This window comes from Narcine bancroftii, chromosome 9 (assembly GCF_036971445.1).
Source record: "Narcine bancroftii isolate sNarBan1 chromosome 9, sNarBan1.hap1, whole genome shotgun sequence".
NCBI classification, from domain to species: Eukaryota; Metazoa; Chordata; class Chondrichthyes; order Torpediniformes; family Narcinidae; genus Narcine; species Narcine bancroftii.
This window is the reverse complement of record NC_091477.1, coordinates 110840734-110865185: the sequence shown is the minus strand read 5'-3', so window position 1 is coordinate 110865185 and position 24452 is coordinate 110840734. Positions and strand designations below refer to the sequence as shown.

The following is a 24452-nucleotide window of genomic DNA, read 5'->3' as shown; positions in this document are numbered from 1 at the left end:
CTTTAAGGATTCCATTCCATTCTCTCAATTCCTCAGTTTCCGTTGCATCTGCAGCCAGGATGAGGACTTCCATGCTACATCATCAGAGATGTCCTCCATCTTCAAACAACATGGCTTTCCCTCTAGCATCATTAACTTGGTACTCACCCGCTTATCCTTCATTACCTACGCACTGCCCTGGTTCCCTCCATCCCCACGTGCAAGGAGGACAGGATTCCTCTTGTCCTCACCTACCACCCCACCAGCCTCCACATCCAAAATATTCTCCTCCACCAATTTTGCCAGCTACTACGTGATTCCACATATTCCCCTCTCCGACTTCTGCAGGGACCACTCCCTCCGTGACTCCCTTGTCTCTCTTCCCTCCCCACCAATCGTCCCCTTGTGACCTACCCGTGATCATAGGAGATACTCCACTTAAATTCCACCTAGTCCCTTATCACAATTAACACCTTTTGTTGATTTGGATTCCTCCCCCATTGTTTGAATTCTGAGGCTTTCTGATATATCCTTTCTAATTCTTTCTTGTAGAATGGCTCAGGCCTGAAATGTTGGCAATATATCTTTGTCTTCTCTAAGTCAGATAAAGCAAAGGTTTGTTACTTAAGGCAGAATTTTGCCAGAGAGAATATAAAGCTAATAACAAACTGTAATGCTTGTAAGGCCCATTGTATTCTGTATTCCAATATTATACATGCATTGTTAATATATTTTTAACTTTAAGCCGTCGATAATCTCCGCAGGGGCACCAGCCGCCGAAGGCTTTCGGGACCAAGTGGAGTGGTGAGCTCCAAGGACTGTCAGAGCATCAAATGATCCCCAGCTTCTGCAGTTGCGAGAACTCTTCCTTTGCTATCTGGAGCTTGGCATGGACCGGCGGGCCTTGAGTGGGGATGTAATGAAACACCCCATGGTGTGGTGAGGTGGCGGAGAACTGCGGCTTGAGGAGGGATGGAAACTTGTCCAGGATACGCTGAAACTCGTCCTTGGGCGTGCTGACCATGGCCATCTGCGGCTGCTCTGTGCAGGAGGCATTGAGGCGAATGGATTGGAATGTACGGGCATCTACCAGTCGCCTACCTCAAATGTTGACCAGGAGTCCATGGTGAGGAGGAAGTCGACACCCAGGATGGCAGTTGGAAGGGATGAAACTGTGAAGCTCCATGAGAACTTCCGCTGGCCGATCTGGAAGTGGACAGTCTTGTCTCCATATGTTTGGATCTCCATCGAATTGGCTGCACGGAGGGGAGGTCCTCGAGGCTGGTTCTGGGACTCGATGGGTGTGGCCGGGATGACACTGATCTGGGCCCCGTTGGCGATGAGGAAGCGTCGGCCGCTGACCGAATCCCACAGAGAATACTGTGTTCTTGGCCAGCCGCCACAGTCATTAACAGTGACCAGCCTGCTCGTTTCCCTGGAATGAACAGAGCTGACGACGCTTCCAAGCCTTGGCTCCCCAGAGCTGGTGGAAGAAGCAGGGACCTGAAGTGGATCTTGCTTCTGGCTATGCTCTTTGAGGCCCCTGCAGGGGTCAGGTTTTCCACCGCAGCGCTAGTGCAAGGCTTGGCGTGGTCATGCCCGTGACTCGTAACCTGGTGGACTGCTGAACCCTCTGGGAATCATTCGAGACATAGCTCCTGAGCCTTTTGACCGACCTTCCTAGGGATGACGAAGCTCTCCTGGGACAGTAACGGCTGGATGTCTTCAGGCAGATGGTCAAGGAAGGTGCGCTCGAAGAGTGGGCAGTTGGTGTGATCGCCCATGAGCGCGAGCATCTCATCCATCAACTCGATTGGAGTTCTGCCCCCCAAGGTGTCGAGGCGCAGCATCCGAGCGGCACACTGGTGCCTGGAGAGGCCGAGGGAGCCAGTGAGCACCCACTTGATGTTCCCGTACTTATCTTCCGTGGGTGGGTGCTGAACGAAGTGCAGCACTCATTTGGCAGTGGCCTGGTCCAGGGTGGTGACCACATGGTAAAACTTGGTCGAATCCGATGAAATCTGGCAGAGGTAAAACTGAGCCTCTGTGTGGCTGAACCAGGTTTCCGTCTCCTGAACCTAGAAATCAGGAAGCTTGATGGCTATAGAGTTGATCGAAGGGTCGATCATGTTGGGTTCAAAGACGTTTGAACTGTCGGGGTCACCAATTGTAGCGACAACTACACTGCTAACTGAAGGATCGCACAACCAGACGGGTTGAGTTCAGTGAGCAAAAACTGATTTATTGCAGGCTGCCTGCCTGGACCGCACTGGTGGCCCCGATATCACCAGGGTGTCACATGGGTCCACAAGCTCGGGCTTCTGAGCCCAGTGCCGAGGTCGGGAGGAAACCCCCGAAGGCGCCATTTTGGCTGGCTGCCCCGCTGCATGCGTGACAAGCGGGGCCGGTTTGCCTGCCTAATGGCGTACCGCCACAATGTAATAATTCAAGTGTTAAATACCAACTGGCAGCAGTAATCGTTAGCTATTACCTAGATCCAAGATGACATGTGCATTTGTACAAAATAACCACCTGGTGTGTTTCAGTATGCTATTCATAACATTTCAACCGTCCATATATTAAAGTGCAGACTGATTTTATTATAGTTATTTTCCATCTTTTAAATATAATTTTTACAATTCAACAAAAAGTGATCAGTTTTCTAATCATAAATCTTATAGGAGCCCACTTTAAACTGATAATGAATGTAAAACTTTGGTGCATATGTATGAGTCATTTACCTAGTAGTTCCCATGTAGGAAAAAGTCTTCATTAAACTTGAAGCACATTGAACTAGCAGTGACTCATTAGGCTGAATGGCCTCTGTTCTGTAGTTGTACGTCTTTCAACCATCTGTAATTAGATTGCTGGCAGTAGTATGAAGAACAGCTTTGAAATTTAAAAGCATTTACAGTAAAACCCTTGGTATCCAGAATTCAAGCAACCAGCAAAAAAAATTAAAAAATAAATAAGAATAAAATAAAAGGCAAAATAAGCAAATTTAAAATTGTAAAAGTAAATGTTCTTTGGTGAAGATGGGTGCAAATATTCACCCAGCGGAGTGTCTGGGTTGTGTTTTGCTCAAAGCAGCTGTTTGAATAAAGTTGTGTGAAACAGCAATGACATCACCCTGGATGAAGAGCTGGTTGATACCACTCAAAGTTGAGGTGACTCTCTTAACACGTCTCCTTATTCCTGCTTAGTAAGAGTTGCCCTGGTCAGAGGCTTTATCTGTAAACTTTGGGGGGGGGGGGGTTAATTATCTATAATGTTATTGTTTGTCTTTCAGGCGGCTCCATGGAGGGGGAGGAACCTGCAGATGGAGCGACAGTTAAATGTCTTTAAAGAATGGGATTGAAAATTAAGTTAAATGCTTTAAAGTTTAGAGTATATATTCATCCAAGTAAAGTTTGTTCAGCAAAGTACATTGTAGTATTTTTGTCTTTTAATCTGTCTATTTCAATGCAGGTTCATTGTAAGACTAAGTCTTAAGCGACTGGAAAATACACTTCTCCGGCATCTACTAATCCCCATAGGTGCCAGATACCAAAAGTTTCACTGTATTTCATCGTTGATGACAGAAGCTTCAAAAGGCACAGCTTAAGCTTTTTTTTTGGCCATATAAAAATATTGTGATACTGAATGGTTGCAACACATTCAATTTGAGTCAATGGATAACATTTCAGCCAATTCATCACCCAGATAAAAAAAAAATTAAAACTACCCTTAAAATCAGTTTCTTAGAAAATAGACCTTTTTTCTGAATGCATCCTCAATATGGATCATCACTGTGGACAGTTGATGCTTTGTCAAAATGCACATGCAGATTAATACAGATTTCTCTGTTCTAAAGTTCAGTGCTCTCATTTCATTCTTTAGGGGTCGAATTCGATGTCTAGATGTCCATAATTAAATGTGAACGCATACAAATTCAAAGGTATGTTGTGTTCAGGAATTTACCCAAAAGGTTTAGCATGAGAAACTCCATCAAAATCCTCTACCAGTTTTTTTTTCCTTTAACATGGAGAATTATGGTGTCTGCACCAGTGTCATTACAAGGTTAAAATACGTATCAATGCAATAAACTAAAGCAGTGGTTTTGCAGAGTTTAGTTGCAGATTCAGTGCTATGGATGGTTACTCATTATTGACGCAAATGTTTTTGTAAATGTTACCAATATCTCCAAAGTGGCAAGTTGTTATGATCAATTTTAGCACCATTGTTAAATTATCTTCATTGTTCTTCCAACACAATTCAGAAATTATTAGGAAGAGCACATTACATCCTTTTGCGTCCATGTTCACTTGGTACAAACTTGACACCGGCTTATTATCGATTTTAATTCTCCTGCTTTTAATGTTTGTGGCTTGGGTTTCCTGAAAATAGAAGCATAAGGAATCTCTTTTAGTGGGTACTTAAGTTGTTATTAACAGAGTCACAAAGAGATACAGCATGCAGAGAGGCTCTTCAGTCTCTTCCAACCAGCAAGTACCCATTTGTACATTAATTCTACCCTAACCAAATTTCTCTCTTTTGTTCTCTGTTCATAAATAGATCGTTATAATTTATACGTAGAATTTTGAGTTAATGCAGGTAGTGATTAATGACCAGAAATTAGCTCAATAATCCAAGTTCTTTGGATGCTATGAGTTTTACTTAAAACTTCAAAAGAGTACACACATTTGAAGGGTCACTTGAATTGAAAAGCTACACCAAACATCTTTAGTGTATATACAGTGGAAGCCTGCCAGAAAAATGCAGAATAGGGACATTGTGACATCAATGAACATGATTGGACACCAGTATCACTAGAGGTCATGAACACAGCTCAGGCAGTCACACATAACTCCCCTCTCTCCTCTAAGTTGTCTTAGAAAAGCAGCCATCATATTAAGACTCATTCCATCCCAGCTACACTCTCTTCACCCTCTTCCATTGAGAAAAAAACATTCATGAGATCATGCAACCTCCAGGTTCAAGGGCAGTTTCTTTTCTGCTATTGTCAGGCTCCTGAATGAATCTAACAATAATAAAATTGTGTTATCCTTTCTCTGTACCATCTGATCTCCCTCCCTCTCTAACCCTCTCCCTCCCTGCACTTCTGTAATGGTCTCACTTGCTATTACGATGTTTGAGAAGTCTAGCTGGTCTGCTTTCAAAACAAACTTTTATCACTGCATCTCGGTATATGTGACAATGAACTTAAACTTGATGAAGCATCTCTCTGTCGTTTAAACCTTACACTATTGACCACATAATCACTGTGTTTACTTCATTATCCCAACTAAATTTGATCACTTCTTGAAGACAAGCCCCTGATTGACTATAATTGTTACAATTGTACAAGTGTTTGGCTTTTTTCTGGAACGCAGGGAGTTGGGGAGTAGTTACTGAAGGAGCATCCTAACTTTGCAGCTTCCGTATAAATGTTGTTTTCAGACACTAGAAAGCATCCCACCTTAGAGCCCAGCATTTCTGAAAGAATGAGCAGAACAGGACCAAATACTGATTAACAGAGCTCAGTAGGAGGCCGTACCCACTCAGAAGTTCATAGAGCAATTCTTTGTTCCAAACATTAGAGAGATCATTGAAAACAATGTCTGAACATTAATATGAATCTCCTCATTGAAATTTTTCACTGGCTGCAAACAGATCAGGACAAGGAATAGTATCTCCCTGATTATGGCAATGAACTTCTCTATGTCTGTCACTTTCAAGCGAAAGGTATGTTCAACAGTTTGCCGCCTACTGATCAAGGGTAATATACTAATGCTTTCCAATCTGAAGGTTGCTGGAGAACAATGGATCAGTACTGAGTGCACTGCTGTGAAGACTTGGGTTTGGTCAGTGCTTGGCAGATGCCTTGCAATGTTGACTGAGGAAGTATATAATCCAACCAATCTGTTTTTTTTAGCCAAAAAATATATAAATGGGTGCTAAATCAACTTCACACATACATTGAAATTAATATCTGGTTCTCAAAAAATTATGAATCAAATATAGCGATAGCATCACAGGAAGAGTTTAGATTTGCAATTTCAAGCATGGAAGCTGCAGGGAATAAGTTCAATTCAAATCTAGCAATCATACTGAACCTTTCTGAAGTGCAAAGCTTATACCTGAACATCTGTGAAGGATCCAGTGTTGCCAGCCAAAAACTGTAGGCATTTGCATAATAGTTGCACATCCCTCTCCCATGACATTCAATAAAAGGTGCAGCACGAAATTCTTCCAAACACGATCCTGGTGAAGCCAAAGCTTGACCTGATCCCTCGGCACCTGAGCCTCTGTGCTAGAGGAAGAAGGGAGCAAAACACATTTCAAATAAAAAATATTCACAAAAGTACAGATCAGAGAAAATAGTTTCAGGATCAAGAAGCAGATTAAGCTGGAAGAGGGAAGGAGGGTTTGCTTGTCTAATGTTCTTCAGATACCCGCAGAAGGGAAAAGGGTTAACGTTCCACAATATCTTGCAGTCTAATAACCACGGGGAAGTAAAACCCAGTGAGATTGTAAGGGAAGAGAGAAGCATTTCCAGGCTTTCAGAAAAAAAAAACCAAACTTGTTAAGGAACTTTTCCTGTTCTTGTGCATGGTTTGGTGTAACAGTGGGTGTTATAAGGCAAGTAGCAGGGAGCAAGATTCCATAAAAGCACAGAGAGAGATCAAATAAGAAACTTCAGAGACCAATCAATACAGGTGAATAGAAAAATTGTTCCAGAGCTTAAAATGTCAGATTTATTTCATTGCTCTCCCTCATGAGCATGCCATATTACAATTTAAATGACAATCATATTCAAGTTGTGATGGTAAATTGTAAGCAATAGGGGGACCCAACACTTTTCTTTGTTTCTTCCAGAGTATGGATTCCATTGTTGCTGTGGCAGTCCTTTATGTACATACCATTACAAATGAATAGCCAATCCACAAGGATCTCCAGCCTCTTGGGCAAGGTGGGATCTGAACAGTTTGACTGTGCACAGCTATGACCATTGCTGAACTTTCACAAACAACACACCTGTACAATGAGACACATTATTAGCAAAAGCTTTAGACATAGTGCACTTCCTTTGAGACAGAGTTTCTTAACCCAAATTGTAAAATTAGTTCAAATTATTTTGTACCTTTTTGGTGTATAAACATGGTGGAATTATGAGTACTAATTTCATATCAATGAGTGAAAATTCAATTCTGTGAGAGCAGCAAACATTCATTTTTAAATCAGGTCCTCTTATATTAAGTCATAATAGTTGTACCAGCAGAAACAGGCTCTTCAACCTCACCATAGCATTGCTAACAATTTTGCCCATCTATACTAATCTCAACATTCAGACCATCTCCTTTTAAGCCTTGCCTATTTAAGTTTCTATCCAAATGCTTCTGTAATTGTAGTAAATCAGCCTCTATCCTCAAAGACCCCCACCACCCAGGCCATGCCCTCTTCACTCTGCTACCATCGGGAAGGAGGTACAGGAGCTTAAAGACAAGCACTCGAAGGCACAGGGACAGCTTCTTCCCCACTGCCATCAGATTCCTGAATAATCAACGAACTAAAGATACTGCCTTACTTTTCATGCACTGCTATTTTTATTTTTAAAATATTTATATTAATGTTGTAAGATGGTTATAGTATGAATATTTGGTACTGTGACGCTGTCGCAAAACACTGAATTTCATGACAATAAATTCGGACTCTAAATTGTATTGGATTCCACCATCTTTTCTGGCAGTGTTAATCTCTCCTTCATGAATTTTTAGGTTACTATTGGGAAAATAGAATACAAGTGTCAACCATTCGGAACCTAATCCTTTCCTCACTCCACGCTTTAATATACATATTTTTAGTTTTGGTCACGTTAAGGGATCAGCAATGGAAATATTGATTTTTTTTTTCCTCCAGGCATCAGCAGCACATTTAGGGAGGTGGTTACACGACACTGTTACAGAGATAAAGAGTTTGTATGTCTTCTCTGTGTCTACGTGGGTGTCAAACTCAAATTCACGAGGGCCAAAATTAAAAACTTGGACTAAGTCGAGGGCCGAACTAAATATTTATTGAAAATTTTCAACAACATCTGCATGTTTTCTCTTCTTTCAACATATGTAATGTTAAACTTTAGGATATAACTTTAGGAGGATAATGTTACAGGTCAGGAGTAGGTAGCTCAAGTTCACCCTTTGCTTGACCTGAGGGTAACCTATTTGGTCCCTGTGGAGATGTCGTCAGCATTCACAGGCTGTGTCCATTTTGGCCTGCATCAGGACTCAGCATTTCCTGCTCACTCCTCAGGCTCTAGGCCTCTATTCACCCTCGACCCACCATCCCTCTACCTGACCAGTCCTTTACCCAACCTCAACTCACCCCTCACTCCACTCGCTCTGCCTCTACCCACCCCATCCTATACACGCCCCTCTACTGCCTCTCCCCTCAACCTGTTCCTCCCTCTACCCGTCTCTCACCCTCTAATCACTCCTCCCCACTTGCCCTGCCCCTCCCCTTTTACCTCTTCCCTATCCACCCCTCCTTCTACTCATCCCTCCCTCTAACTGCCCCTCGCACCACCATAACTTCCCCTGCCCATTACTCCTCACCTACACCCTCTACCCACCCCTGCTTACCCACCCACTCAGGCCCAGCGCGCTGCCGATCAGCCTTTGTGGACAGCCACCATCTCTTTCTTTACGTGCAGGGCCGAACCAGCCATCCCTGGGGTCCGCACGGGTGCAAGCGCTGAAGGCCGTGGCGACTGGGAGAAGTGCGCTCGTGCTGTGGAAGGGCTGTCCGGTGCTAGTCGTGCGGGGCTCGCGCTGGCCGGGGGCCATGCGCAGCCTGCCATGCCCGTCGCGCCGACAGGAAATGACAGGCGCTCGCCCATCCGCTGCACCGCTCGACAGGTGGGAGAAGTGACTGGTTGTGCGGGGAGCCTTCCAACTGGCTTGCCGGCTGATGACATGGACAGACTTCTCGTGTTACAATTTCTCGTGTTACAATGGGGAAGGATGTGCAATGAAGTGGGAGGATGGTGGGGGTGACATTACCAAAAAACAGCATCGGCTCTCGCTGCAGGGCGGGCCACCTCTAATACATTTTTGAAATGATCTTGCGGGCCAAATATAATTATATCGCGAGCCAAATTTGGCCCGCGGGCCAGAGTTTGATATGTGTGCTCTAGACGCTCCAGTTTTCTCCCACCCTTCAAAATGTACGGGGGTTGTAAGCTAATTGGGTGCAATTGAGCGGCACAGGATCATGGGCTGGAAGGGCCTGTTACCGTGTTGTATGTCTAAATTTAATCTAAATTAAATAAAAACCTCCCACCTTGTTACCCTTACTAACTTACCGGTAGTCTCTATACTTTCAGGGAATGAATCTGAAACTGATTAAAGGGGTCAAACAATTCACTGGCTAACTCACGAGCTCTAGGCTGCATTTACAATTTTTCTGATTGCAGATAACATCCATAAATTTCTTCAAAGGGGTACACAGATTCATTTATGAAGCCAGTACCTGCTTATAAATGACTGCAGCTCTTCTCCTTTGATTGAAGCCATGTCCATTGGCATTTGTTTTGAAGTTGACAGCCAATAAGAATAATCATTTCTTGATGCATAGTTACAGATATCATTTGTGCTACAGAACAAAAATGGCATCACGTTGAATCTTGGTAAGCAACTACCAGCTGTTCCTGAAAGCCACAGAAATAAAGATTAAAATAAAATGTGGATCCATTATATTGGATTTGTATAACATGTGGAACAGTGTATTGTACCATTGAAGTATTCCTCCAAAATATCAAGGTGAAATGTGGTTTTCTTTGGTCATGAAATTGCAAAATCAATGCCCAGTCTCAAACTGGAGGCTGTTGGCTCTCCTGCCATTATGTAGGATCAGAAAATATGAGCATTATTCACTAACAAATCAGGAATGTTTTGTTCTGGCTCAGTTGTTTTAATTTTCAAAGCTGACTCAAGTGTTTCAAGTTCCACTTCAAAGACCAAAATACATCTACTGCAGAGATACGAGGAATTGCACCAACTGAATCGACTTTTGAAAGAGCCCCGAAATAATTGGTCAAATGTTTTTGTTTATCCTACGTTATGTTACATTAATACAAATGCAATTAATGCATCTAATTCACATCATCATATTAATGAACCTTAAATAATTTGAAGCTCATCTATAACAATCACTAGAGTGGTCGGCATACCTAAATCTTGCCCATGTGCATGTCTGTTGCCTTGCACAAAGAGGAGAGAGTAGCCAATATGGAGCTGTTTCGAGCCACTTGGGCACAGTGGTATCTCTCTGGATTGACTGTGTCTTGTAAAGATGAAACCTTGCATAATCGATATTGATGAACCAGGATGTCCCTTAATTCCTTGCTTTCCTTTTGGCCCTGGAAACCCCTTCAGTCCTAATTTTAAATAAAAAGTATAATTTGTTCCATTTGACATTGTCTCAATTGAAGCAGTGCCAGAGTTCTGATGAGAACATTTTCATCTATTATGCTTATTTAAAAATATGCCAATGGCTTTCAAAGATAGGATCAAATTTAATGGATGTAATGTTAAAAAGACAATATCAAAAGTCTTGGCACTTCCATCATTGTTAAACACGAAAGTCCGCAGACACTGTGATTGTAGTAAAATCACAGAAATGCTGAAAGAACTCCGCAGAATCCATAGGAAGTAAAGATATATTACCGACGTTTCAGGCCTGAGCCCTTCTTCAAGGTTTAAGCAATGAACAGGAAGGCATCAGAATAAAGACTTAAGGCTGGCAAGGGGAGTAGTAAAAATGATATCCTATACAAGGATATCATTGTTTTCTTCTACATCAATAGGAAAGATCTGTGGGAATTAATTACGAACTATTTGAAACACTTGTCTGGTTTACCTTGCTGTCCATCAGATCCTGGGGATCCCTTTGCTCCTGAACATCCTATGCCTCCAGGATTCCCATTACGTCCAAATAGACCAGGCCGTCCTGGCATTCCTAGGTATAAACAAAACAAGAAAATATTGTTTTAAATCACATTTTGATTCTGGGAATGGCAGTAGAATGGTTAAACCCCTCAGCATTTTTCTGTAATATACTGGAAAATAGTTGGTGATTAAAATTAATAAATGGATGCTTATTAAAAGGAAAATGTGCTGAGAGACAGCGTCAGTCCACAAAGGCAGACAAGTTCTGTTATCTTTGAAGCAACACCTACACTGTTGTCTCATACTGTACTATAATTCTTAAAGGTGCTTTCCTCCACTTTTTACATCTGACAGCCATGCTAAATTGGTTAATTCCACCCCCCCCCCCCCACTGTACAAAATAAGTTCTTTGTCAAACATCAAGCAGTGAGCATTTCTTCGAGAGTTTCGAACATACCGTTGCGTCCAGGTAGGCCAGGAGGTCCAGGACTCCCACATTCCCCATCAGGCCCGGGTAGACCTGGAAATCCCTGGTCACCCTTTGTGGGTATTGTACCGACAATGAAAGGGAACCCTTTTGGACCTATGTACGAACATCATCATTTATAGGAAAAGAAGAAACAATTCCAAAAAGAGACAAGTAAAACATTAAAGTCTGCAGACACCGTGGTTCAAGTAAAGACACAAAGCTGGGGAAACTCAGCAGGGCAAACAGTGTACTTTATATAGCAAATAATACAATACAAAACCAATGTTTTGGGCTTGAGCCCTTCATCAAGGTATGGACAAAATTTGGGTAGGTGTCCAAACAAGTGTCGGGACACAATGTGATGTTTCTTTTGTTATACGTTATCTTATTAACTAAAGAACTAATTCACGACTACGTGGAGGCATCCATCTTGAATCCAACTGAAGCTGCAACCAGTCTCCGACTCCCTCTAGTGGCCAGGAGGATCACTAGCACTCTGTCATTACAACAAGCAACATTTTTATTCACTTTTTCGCTATGCTCAAGGAGATGCTAATTTTTCACCATAATTGGATGAGTGCAAGGCCTGGATCTCCACTAATGCTTAATTACCAACAAACCAGAATTTGACCTTGATCAATGGAGATTATGGAAACATTGTTCATTGGAAAATACAGCTAATTGAAACAAAGATGTGGGTCTAAAAGAGATCAGAGAATAAATTTCACAATTTGAAAGTCTCTGAAGAGGTCATAATACGAGGTAGGATCAATGCCTTATTGGTGTTCATCGAGAGAAGCCAGCAATTGCCCATCATTTGGGAACTGATAACCGTTGTACTGAACACCCCATGCTGAGACCTTAAGCCAATGAAGAACAAGAATACAAATGAACAGGCACTGAACAAAGCCCAGCTGGTGCCTATGTTGAGGAATGCCATGGGTTAACTCTGCTTAATTCCAAGATTCCTCATATCAGTCCTCAAAATATCTTGCAACCTGTTTCAGTTTATGATTCAGTGACTTTAATAGTCTCCCCCAATCTTCACGTTCATTCATCTGTGAAGTTACCTGGCTGTCCAATTAGTCCTGGTGGACCAGAATCTCCTATCTGCCCCCGAGCCCCTTTGTCACCTTGCATACCTGCAGCAAAAAAAGAGAATTACATAAAAAATACAACACAGAAATGGGCTGTTTGGCCAAAAGAGCTTTGTTACTTGCCACTTTCATTCTGACCTGACCTGTTGGACTGTGAGCTTGTGGTAAAAACACAATACTGGAGAAACTCAGCAAGCCAAACAGTATCCTTTATATAGCAAAGATCAAGATGCATAACTGACATTTCAGGCTTGAGGTATGGAAAAATGTCAGCAGGCATCCAAACAAAAAGGTAAAGTGGGGGGGGGGGGGGGAGGCTTGGGGACGATGAGCACGGTCCCAAAGACAGGAGGTAATAGGTGGAAAAGGGAGAGAGGGCATAGCAGCAAGAAGGGGGAGGAGGGATTGTTTTGTGAATAGAGAGGGAAGGGGTGGAGAGCTGAGGGAAAGAAGATGGAGGGGGAGAACAAGAGGGAGGGGGAGAACAAGAGGGAGGGGGGAAGGTGGCATCCACATGGATCCTGACCCAAAACATTGACTGATCATTTCTACCCATGGATGCTGCCTGACCTACTGAGTTCCTCCAGCATCTCATTGTTTTCTAAGGATGTCTGTGTTTCTAAGGAAGCAAATGTGGTCAGTAGACTTCCAAAATTATCTTACATTTCATCCAGGACAAGAGCAATTAGAAATGAATAGACAATAAAAGCTGCCCTTGGTGGTGATGGCCAGGTCTCAGGTGAATAACAGAAAACACAACAAAATTGATGACCTCTACTTGAGGTAAACGTTCATGATGAAAATAATTGTCCTGTGGTATGGAAAAGTTCATTTCCATTCTCAATTCAATCACATAGCAGAATCCCTCAAATTTATGATGGGGTCTGCCATATTTATTTAAAATTACAACAATATTACTTTTAACAGGAAGAATAAACATTCTTGAGCAATACCTGGGAATCCTGGAGTACCAATAAATCCCCGGTTGCCTTTGGAACCTGGAACTGAAGGACCAGGGATTCCCTGTAGAATTGACATGAGAAAGGAGATAAAGTTGTTAATGTTTTTGCTCACTGACGTGGGTGGATCACCTATAAATTACATCATAAAGTTGTGATTCTCCACGTTGAATTGAACATGGACTATTGACTCCACTTCAGATGATTACATATTCTTCCCACATCCTTGAACTCTCAAAGAAAACTGCTGTGAATGTGTAAATGCTGTGTTTCATATGATATATCAAAATAGCATCTACTTTTTCACCTGGGATAGAGACAGGGGTAAAATCCAGCAAGGTTGGTAACAAACAGGTCTAGCCAAATTTAGTAGCAGGAACTTATTATGCAGGTTTTATTTTGTAATTTTAACAATAGAGCATGGTAGAAGACCCTTCTGCTCATGCAACCCATGCCGTCCAATTACACCATTTAATCCAACAACCTCATGTTTTTGAGGATGGGGGTAACTGGAGCACAACACACGTAGGTCATGGGAAGACAGGAAAGGTTGGATAGCCTCTGTGCAGAGAAGGAAAGATTTGGTAACATTTCCAGGCATCCGAGAGGAAGTGTGAAGGGAGAACTAGAGCGACAGATTAGACTTGGATAGTGGAGGGGGGAGGGGGGGGGGGGGAAATGAGAGACCACTGTAAGATGAATGAAGTGAGTGATTGTGTCTTTGAGGGTTAAGACTATGTGGGAGATCACCAGGAATGGCGAAGGGTGGCCATGAGAAATCTGGTCAAGTTTCACAAGACTTCACATTCTGACAATTACTCAAATTATTTGGATGGATTTTTCTGACCAATGTTCAGAGAAGAAATCTTCCCCTTTACTGCTACCTGTTGACTTATTAAGGGCTTTATATTGTGTATTCAACTGAGATCCAATCAGAAAAGTGGATATATTTCACCAGTAACTTTTCACCAGTTGGATTCATGTATTAAAATAACTACTGATTACTCTACAATTGATTCTAAGAATGTAAGTACCCCATTGCAACACTAAGTGCCTCTTTATGATGCAAATTTCTTCTGTACTACAAAAGTCAATCACCATGTCCTTTGCCTCACCTTGAACAAGCCAAAGGAATTAGCTCTTCCATCATGAGAAAAGTATGTAGCACAGTCCATCACACAAACCATCTACCCCCTCACCGCCCCCACAACTTGTCCATATCTCTCACTCTCTCGGGAAAACTGACAACCTATGGAATGACCCATCCCACACTGGTCACACTCTTCTTGTCCTTCTGTCAGGCAGAAAATACAGGAGCTTGAAAATGCTCACTCCCAGATTCAAGGACAATTTATTTCCTGCTGTTATCAGCTATCATCAATGGACCTCTCATTGGTAAAAGATTATGCCCTTTCATTGCTAACTGTAACACTATACCCTGCACTCTTTGACTTACTTAAAAAAAAATACACCCTGCTTTTTAAAATTGCACTACCTGTTGTACTTAATATGGGTTGACTTGCCTGGATAGCACGTATTATTGATATGAGCAACAATAAACAATTCAATTCAGTAAAACGGCAAAGCAATGTTGGAATCTCCTTACCGGGTGTCCTGGCACACCTGCGTCCCCTCTGTCACCTGGATTACCTGGGATTCCGGGGATACCAGGTAAACCCTTATCTCCCTTTGGACAATCCTGTTCAGGTGGTCCAGGCAAACCTTTTTGTCCACAGATCCCTAAAGGTAGAGGAAGGGTACCCATCAGAAAATAGCTTTGTAAAACATTGCAAACCTTGAACGGATTTAAATGATCTTGCCGCCTTTAACATGCAAAAGATCAAAATATTAACAACCCAATTTAAATGATCCATTGTTCCCATGACCTTGATTAGCTCCATAGAACCAATGAAACCAGCATTTACACCGCTGATGGAACTTCTGATATGATCATTCCGAGTAAATGCAATCAATGGCAACAAAATGTTGTGACAATGGAATCTGGAGCAAAAAAAAGCAGGCAGCTGAAGGGACTTGGTGAGTCAGGCAGCATGTGGAAAGGCAGATGGTCAACCCCTGCATCAGGATCATCCCTCTTCCTCCATAGATATAGCTTGACTTGCTGAATCCCTCCAGCAGTTTGCTTTATTCAACAAGATCTTGGGATTTAACAGTATTTAAAACTTTATTTCTTCCAGCTTTAGTTCAAAGTTCAGATTTAGTGTCAGAGAACATACAACCGTGAGATTCGTTTTTCTGGGGGCCAGGCAGAATTTCTATTTATCAGTAACTGTAAACTGTACACAAGAAAAAAGTTACAAATACACAAGAGATAAATGTAAACAAAGAAAGAAATGGAAATTGTGCAATACAGAAAAAAAATAAACATTGAATAACGAATAATGCGCAAAATAAGAGTCCTTAAAGGTACGAGTCCTGTGGCACCTCTACCTCTTTCCTGTCAGGCATGGTTCCTTGATGATTGCTGCTGCTCTCCTATGGCAGTGTTTCCTGTAGTTTTTCTCGATACTGGGGGGAATTTTGCCAGTAATGTATTGAGCTGTGTCCACTACCTTTTGCAGGGCTTTCCTTAGAGGTATTGGTGCTCCTATACCAGGCTGTGATGCAGCATGTCAGCACACTTTCCACTAGACATCTACAGAAGTTGGCTAAGGTTTCTGTCGACATACTGTACCTCTGCAAACTTCTGAGGAAGTAGAAATCTGACGTAGTTTATTCACTATATTAGTGTATTGGGAAAGGTCCTCCAAGGAAGTGACTTCATGCAATCTTGATTTTTAAAAAAATTGCATTTATATTTGTAAATTTTGCAAGTTGGAGTATGAAACTACTTTTCTGGAATGGTTTCAGAAAGCTGCCTCAAAAGGGAATATTGTTTGACTTTATGCTGAAGTGCCAATAGTTTTAATAACTTCACTGATCTGATATAATATTTAATCAACATGATGTCCTGACTGCAAATGTTTATTTGGTATGTTTCACTCATTATTCAAAGACCATTTATCTGCTGAATTATAAGAACCGATAAAAACACAAAGTATGAAACTCTTACACAACCAACTGAATTAATTGGAAACCCTAGCTTTGTTATTAATTTGGATACTTACCCAAATGATCCTATTGGGCTTAGTCTTAAAAGCAAACACCAAATCAAAAACATTTTCTGGGACCTGTTTAGAGAGGTTTCACCTGAAACTGGTTAATGAAAATCTTTCCCAAAGGCTTTCTGGAGGGAAAACCACACAAAGGTGGATGGAGCTTGAGGCACGAAGAAGGCTGATAACGTGTCAAACTGTTGCTCTTTTTGGACTATTAGCGACTATTAACAGTGAACTCCTATACTTGTGGATCCAACCCTTCCCAGGTTTTTAATCTGTTAGGCTTTTAAAACACAGAAAGCATGTCCAACACAAGTTAAATCTGACCAAACAAGTAGGATGTATCCTGTCTTTTAGACCTCCATTAAAGTTGGAAGTGGGGGAAATCAGGGTTCTAGAAGGTTGACCTAGGACAGTAGTTTTCAAACTTTTTCTTTACACTCATATACCACCTTAAGTATTCCCTATGCCTTAAGTACTCTGTGATTAGTAAAGGATTAATATCAAACATGAATCCTTGTGGCTTAACTTTCCTCATGCCCATTCATAGATGATATTTCATTACGGATTGGAGTCAGAGTTATTCAGCATAGAAACAAGTCCTTCAGCCTAACTCCTTCATGTCTACCGATGCTAGTCTCTCCTGCTTGTGATCAGTCCACTAAACCTTCCCTACCCGCATATTATCCAAATGTCTTTTAAATGATATGATTGTTCCTGTCTCTACAGGTTCCACCACACACCTAAAGTTGCCCTGCAGATCCCTTTTAAACCTTTCCCTTCAACCTTAAAACTAAGAATTTCACTCCCCTATCCTGGGGGAAAATTTGATGACTATCCATTCTATCTGTGACCTTTGTGATCTTATATACTGCTTAGGTCATCCCTCAGCCTCTTACGCTCCTAGGAAAAAAGTGTCAGCCTATCTAGCCTCTTCTTGTATCTCAAGCTCTCCAGTCATGGGAACATTCTTTTTGTAAAATTTTATTTGATCATTTTGTATATTTAACAATCAACAACCATACAAAATATACATCGTCAAGAAAACCCACTCCTCCACCCTCCTCCCCTCTGTGCAAGTCCAATCAAACAGAAAGATACAAAAAAGAAAAATCCCATTGTCAGTTGGTCCAGTAGAACACATGATATTACCACAATGTTCTAATCTTTAGAGGTCTACTGGCTAGTCAGTAGCGATTGTGACCCTGTGGTGGCGCCAGTGAGGTGCCTCTATGTTCTAAATAAGGCTGCCAGATTATATCCCCTCCTAAGACTATATGTGATCTTTTCAAGAGCAATGCTGCTGTTAATTTCTGAAGACCACCTTTCAATGAGGAGAGGGGAGTCAGATTTCCATGTTACTGCAATGCATTTCCTGGCCACATATAAGGCACATACTGTGAATTTAATTTGAAAATTAGTTAACAATCTTCCAACATCCTGGTGAATCTTTGGCATAGCCTTTCCAGGTTAATGACATTCTTTCTGCAGAAGCGTGACCAGAACTGCACCCAATACTCCACATGTGGCTTGACCAACATCTTGTACAACTGAAACACAATTAAAGTTTACCTGCTGTCCCAGGAGAGCCTGGAGGTCCCCGGTTTCCTTTGGCACCTTGAATACTCATTCCGGCAGGACCAGTTGGTCCAGGTTCACCAGGAGGTCCAGGTGGCCCTTGACAACCTGGATCACCACTTGGACCAGGACGCCCCTCTTCATTATCATCACCAGGGGGTCCCATATCTCCTTTGGCACCTGTTTTAATTGAGCCTAATGTTAATTACCAACATTTTTTAAATCCTGCTGGGATAATGACAGCACTGCCACTGGTGTGGACCTACGGAGAGTGGGGAGCTGAGACGTAGCACTCCGATGGGATCAACTGCCCCGTCTGACAGCTGCCAGCTCCATACAGGCTTTAGAGCAACCTGTTAATGGAGCCGACGGTGGTTTGGTTAAAAAATTCTGCGACCATGGGTTCTGCGCCCAAGATGGTGGCACCAATATCAGCAATAGCCACGAGAAGTTGCAAACTCCAGAAAAGCAGAGCATGAGAAAATGGGGAGAACACCCCCACGTTTAAGAAGGAAAAGCAGAGGAGGTGACCAGTGGGACATGGCGTTCGACCAGAGCGGGGTTCTGTGGCTGAAGAATACACAGGCCGTTGGCAACTTGAGGCGAGGAAACTGCACAGGCTGCGGGCGACTGTGATTCACACCAGGCTGTGGAGACAGGCTTGAGACTGGATGAAGGGGTACCAGGGATTGGAACTGGGACACTAAGAGGGCGCCGAGGGAACCGAAGAGTTCCTGATTGTGTCGGAAGTTTGGATCTGGAGTTCGGGCTGCTGATGGTTTGGACTGGACTCTTATGTGGCTGTGGCAGCGCTGGAGGTGAATCCACGGACAGTCAGTGACTCTCTTTTGCTTCCCTTTCTCTGACTTTAAGAGGCGCTCCAGACAGTTCCTGCTGATGGCACATCTGTCTGCCATAAGGCAGACAAAGCAAATATTGTGTAATAATGCACTGGTTTTATTTAATGACAACAAAGGAACCTTGAACCATCTTCTGAGCATGTTTCAGCAGTGAGAATCTAATCTGTCAGACCATATTAATAACTGAAAACATTCCAAATTAACCAATAATATTTTCGGTATTTGTTTACAATGTGGGAGGTTCCCTGCTACCAACATGTACTGAGTTTTGTACTTGGTGCACTGTTACACGCATATAGTCTAACCTGATGGACCTGAAGGGCCATCTTGCCCTTTATCTCCTCTTCCTGGAAGTCCTGCATAACAATCAATAGAGAGAAAAAAATTATCTTATTTAGATTGAGAAACAACTGGACTATCAAAGCTTTAAAGACTGCATGCTTAGCATCAGAATCAGAATTTATTTTCATGGACAAGTCATGAAATTCAGTGTTTTGCGGAAGCATCATGAATCGAACATTCATTATAACCATCTTACAACATTACTATAAATAAAAAAGAATTAAAAGTAGTAGAGCACAAAAAGTAAGGGAGTGTCTTTGGTTCATTGATCATTCAGGAATCTGATGGCAGCGGGGAAGAAGCTGTCCTTGTGCTTCTGGATGCTCGTCTTTAGGCTCCTGTACTTTTTTCCCCAATGGTAGCAGAGTGAAGAGGGCATGGACTGGGTGGTGGGGGCCTTTGAGGATAGAGGCTGAATTTTTAAGACACTGTCTCATGTAGATGTCCTCGATGGAGTGGTCTGGTGCCTGTGATGTCTCATCGCAGGGAGCTGGGACTCTGCTGTCACAGAGAGGAGGAGGAGTAGGAAAGATGTGTCTAGTGGTGGGATCCTGTGTCAGAAATGACAGCAGATGATGTGCTGGATGTGGAGGCTGGTAGGGCGGTACCAGTAGTAGGTGCCAGAAATTATGGCAGATGAAATCACATATCCAACATATCATTCACCAGAATTTCTGGCTCTTACTACAGGATCCCACCACTAGATACATCTTTCCTGGTCCTCCTCTCTCGGCCTTCCGCGGGGACTGCTCCCTCCGCGATTCCCTCGTGCGCTCATCCCTCCCCACCCATCGCATCTATGGCACCTTCCCCTGTGCCCTCAGGAGATGCACCCACACCTCCTCCCGGGGCCCCAAACAGGCCTTTCATGTTAAGGAACACTTCACCTGTATATCCAGAGGACTATTTACTGCATCGAGTGCACCCATTGTGGCATTGTCTACATCAGAGAGACTGGTTGCAGACTGGGAGATCACTTCACTCAGCACCTCCTCTCTGTCTGCAACCACAGTGACCTCCCAGTGGCCAACCACTTTGATTCTGGGCCACACTCCCATGGTCACATGCTCACATGTCTGTCTATGGCCTTATGTACTGTCCCACCCTAACCACCCACAGATTGGAGGAACAACACCTTGTTTTCCGTTTGGGCACCCTCTAGCCATATGGTATGAACATTGACTTCTCTGCTTTCCATTAAACCTGCTTGCCTATTCTTCCCTTCCCCCATTTCCTGCCTTTTCAGTTCTTTCACCCACATATATGGCCCTGCCTTTCAATCCCCTCGGTGCTGCTGTTCCCCTTTACCTATCATATCCTGCCCTGCCAGCCCCCGTCCCACTCTTTAATTCTAACGCTCACCGCATTTTCTCATACTTTGATGAAGGACTCAAGCCCGAAACGTCAGTTCTGTATCTCTGCCTTTGCCACATAAAGGACCCTGTTTGATCTGCTGAGTCTCTCCAGCATTATGTGTTTTTAACTTCGACCCCAGTGTCCACAAAATTCTGTGTTTTATAATCTGCTGGAGGAACTCAGCAGGATGTAGCAGAGTTACTCAAATTCCTTCAGATCCTGACTTTAATGAACCATTAACCTGGACCCTAAGCATTCATGTTAATCACATTCATGGGTCAGCATGTGGACCAAGATCTTAGAATGCAAAGGAAATAAAAATAAATAATTAAGAACTAATAAGCATCAAAATTCAAGCACATTATTTGGTAATTCATTGGAAATCATTTTATATTTACCATCTGAAAATTGGCAATGGCATTCTACAGAAATGATGCTGTTCAAGTGACCCTGGACAATGACCTTTCAGAAGTGGATGTTCTCAGTGACAGCTCGTTCAGAATTTCATCATCAATAGTGAGATGGGGATTTCTATCTTCTTGGCACTTACTTAATTTATTAATTTAATTTTGACATACAGCATGGTAAAAGGCCCTTCTGGCCCACAAGCCCAATTACAGTCAATTGGCCTACACCTCCATACGTTTTGAAGGGTGGGAGGAAATCAGAGCACCTGGAGGAAAGCCATGCAAGCATGCATACAGACTCTTTACAGACAGCTCTGGATTTGAACACAGCTCCCTGGTGCTACAGCAGGCTTGTGCTAACCACTACACTAACCATGCCACCCTACTACTCTTACCACCCCATGCTGTTTTGCTAACTGCACCACCCTACTACACTAACCGTGGCGCCCTGCTACCTTTTACTTGTGAGGACCCTTAAGTTACCATAACATTCGTCATTTCATTTAAGATTAGGGTGCAATATTTTTTAAATGAAAGCATGCTACCTGCCAAATTTATTGTCCATCCTCCCAGAATGAATGAAGGAAAAGAAAATTTCTCCAGAATATGCAAATGAAAGCATTTATCTTTAAAGGTGAGCCAAAACATTTGTCAGACTGTGCTCACCCATATCTCCTTTTGGTCCAAGAGGGCCTGGGATACCATCAGAACCTTGATCGCCCTTTCTGCCAGTAATTCCTGAAGGACCAGGCCTTCCTACTGTCCCTGCATTTATCAACATAAACAAGAATATTTTAAAATTTCTTTACATAAAGACAAATAACTTACACTTTTAACAAGTCAATGACTGTGTCAAAATAGCACAAATAAGAATTCAATGAGCGATTTTAATATAAAGTAAAATTCCTGTTATCCAGAATTCAAGCAACTGGCAAAAATAAATCGTGGAAAATAAATAGGTATAAGATATGGACATTTAAAATGGTGCCCCCTAGTGGTTAACTGTGCAATCACGCAACACGCAATCTGAAGCAAACAGAAAATTCACTTACCTGGCATCTACTAATCTCCATAAGTTCCGGATAGTGTGTGTGTGTGTGTGTGTGTGTGTGTGTGTGTGTGTGTGTGTGTGTGTGTGTGTGTGTGTGTGTGTGTGTGTGTGTGTGTGTGTGTGTGTGTGTGTGTGTGTGTGTGTGTGTGTGTGCCCAAATAACCTACCAACCCTGCACCTCTTCAGAATACGGGAGGAAACCGGAGCACCTGGGGAAATCCCTCGCAGACACAGGGAGAAGGAACAAACTCCTTACAGACACTGCCGATTTTAAACCCGGATCGGTGGCTAACCGCTATACAATTGCAATATTAGCAAGGCAATTAATTATTTTATTTCTAAAGAATCAGCTTCACTTGAGAAAGCATTATCACCATCAGTAAGACCTGTCAATGAAATAATTAACCTTGTTCCATCAATTTGATGCATACCCACAATTACCCACTTTTACATCGTAAAATATGCAGTTGTTATTAATATGTCTAATTGTTGTCTTACTTTGGAAGCATGAACATCCATACAGGAATTCCATTTTGACCCCACTATTGCAAAGGAGGAGGCCATTTAACCCACCATGCTGGTCAAAAGAGAGAGCTACTTGGCCAAATCTTATTTTTCTTTGTCAGTTCTCAGCCCTGTAGCTTATAGCACTTCAATTGCACATCCATATACTTCTAAGTGTGTTGAAGTTCTCAGTTTCCTCCTTCCCTGCTATCTGGAACATTAAATTGTATAGAAACACAAAAGACCAGAATCTGGAGCAAAAAAAAAATCAAGCTGCCCAAGCAGTTTGTCGACCAGAAACAGACTGTCCATTTCCCTGCACAGATGCCGTCTGACCACTGAGCTCCACCAATAATTTAGTGTTTTTTAATTGTATGATTTATCCCCAAAAGCAAGTACTTGTACTTAGTTTCTGGAACAGTGCAATCTGTTATCATATGGAATGTTTTCTGGGCTCTAGATTTAGAAAGCATTGAATAAAGAGAACATATGAAAATAAGAAATAGGAGCAGGAGCAGGCCATCTGGCCCATCAAACCTGCTCTGCCATTCAATCCAACAATAGGCTCATCTCCACCTACCTACCTTTTCCCCATATTCCTTAGTTCCCCTACTATCCAATCTTGTCTTAAATATATTTACTGAGGTGACCTCCAATGCTTTAATGGGCAGAGAATCCCACTCTCTGGGAAAGCAGTTCCTTCTCCTCCATCCTAAATCTACTATCATTAATCTTGAGGCTATGGTCCCTAGTTCTTGTCTCACCCACCAGTAAAAAAAAACTTACCTACCTCTATCTTATCTATTCCTTTCATAATTTTATACATTTCTGAGATCCCCTCTCATTCTTCTGAATTCCAGCACGTACAGTCCCAGTTCATTCAATCTCTCCTCACAAGCTAACCCTCTCAAGTCTGGAATCAACCTCATCTCTGGCGAACCTCCAGAGATGTACTGCCCCTAAAGCCAGTACATCCTTCCTCAAGAAAGGAGATGAAAACTGCAGAGATCTTCCTCCTAAGTAACATAAAAAAACAAAGAATTTGGACTTGATTTGGATGGTGCACAAAAAAGATTTGTTAGGATAGCCCTAGCTGTAGAAAAAAAATGTATTATGTCAGCCTGGAAATTAGAAGATAACTTGAGAATACAACAATGGTATAAAGAAATGAATAAATGTATTCCATTAGAAAAAAATAACATATAATTTAAGAAATAATATTACAATATTTGAACAAATATGGGAGCCATACATGAAACACAATAGAGAAAACCTACAGGGGACATCTACCACCTAAAATGACAGAAGGAGAAGGGAATGAAAAGAATTGACTCAGTGGAAATTCTTGTTTGTTTTTATTGAGTGACAACATTGTTTGACGGGTTTAATGTATCTTAGATTCTGAACTTTAAATGGATGGGAGGGGAGGAAGGGAGGGTGGGATGGGAAGAGGTGGGGGGGGGGGAGAAAACGACCCTCTATATATTTGAAAAGGAAAATGTATGTATCTTGATCAATGTGGTTTATAGTGTGAAAAATAAAAAAAATTTTAAAAAAAGAAAGGAGATGAAAATTGCATGTAGTACTCCAGATGCGGCTTCACCAATGCCTTATACAGTTGCAGCATCAAGTTCCCTGCTCTTAAACTCAATCCCACTGGTAATGAAGGCCAACATTCCATTTGTCTTCATGATAGCCTGCTGCACCCGCAAATTAAGCTTTTTCCTGCATCCTTTTGTTTGAACAGTGGCGTGACATTCATCCTCTTCCAATCCACCTGGACCTGCCCAGAGTCCAGAGAAGATT

At 42.3% G+C, this 24452-nt stretch overlaps 1 protein-coding gene across 1 annotated transcript in view; it reads right to left on the bottom strand.

Moving 5' to 3' along the window:
• Nucleotides 1-2554: 2554 nt before the first annotated feature.
• LOC138743606 (collagen alpha-5(IV) chain-like) overlaps nt 2555-24452 on the bottom strand; it is a 138334-nt gene continuing 116436 nt past the window's right edge. Inside the window, exons 40-52 of the mRNA XM_069899121.1 lie at nt 21758-21856; nt 19292-19342; nt 18121-18306; nt 15036-15169; nt 13424-13493; nt 12444-12515; nt 11362-11487; nt 10876-10974; nt 10187-10393; nt 9487-9664; nt 6882-6996; nt 6099-6271; nt 2555-4355 (exon numbers count right to left, since the gene is read on the bottom strand). Of these exons, the coding sequence (XP_069755222.1) occupies nt 4280-4355; nt 6099-6271; nt 6882-6996; nt 9487-9664; nt 10187-10393; nt 10876-10974; nt 11362-11487; nt 12444-12515; nt 13424-13493; nt 15036-15169; nt 18121-18306; nt 19292-19342; nt 21758-21856 (1586 nt within the window). The 3' untranslated portion in view covers nt 2555-4279. The remainder of the gene's footprint in view (nt 4356-6098; nt 6272-6881; nt 6997-9486; nt 9665-10186; nt 10394-10875; nt 10975-11361; nt 11488-12443; nt 12516-13423; nt 13494-15035; nt 15170-18120; nt 18307-19291; nt 19343-21757; nt 21857-24452) is intronic.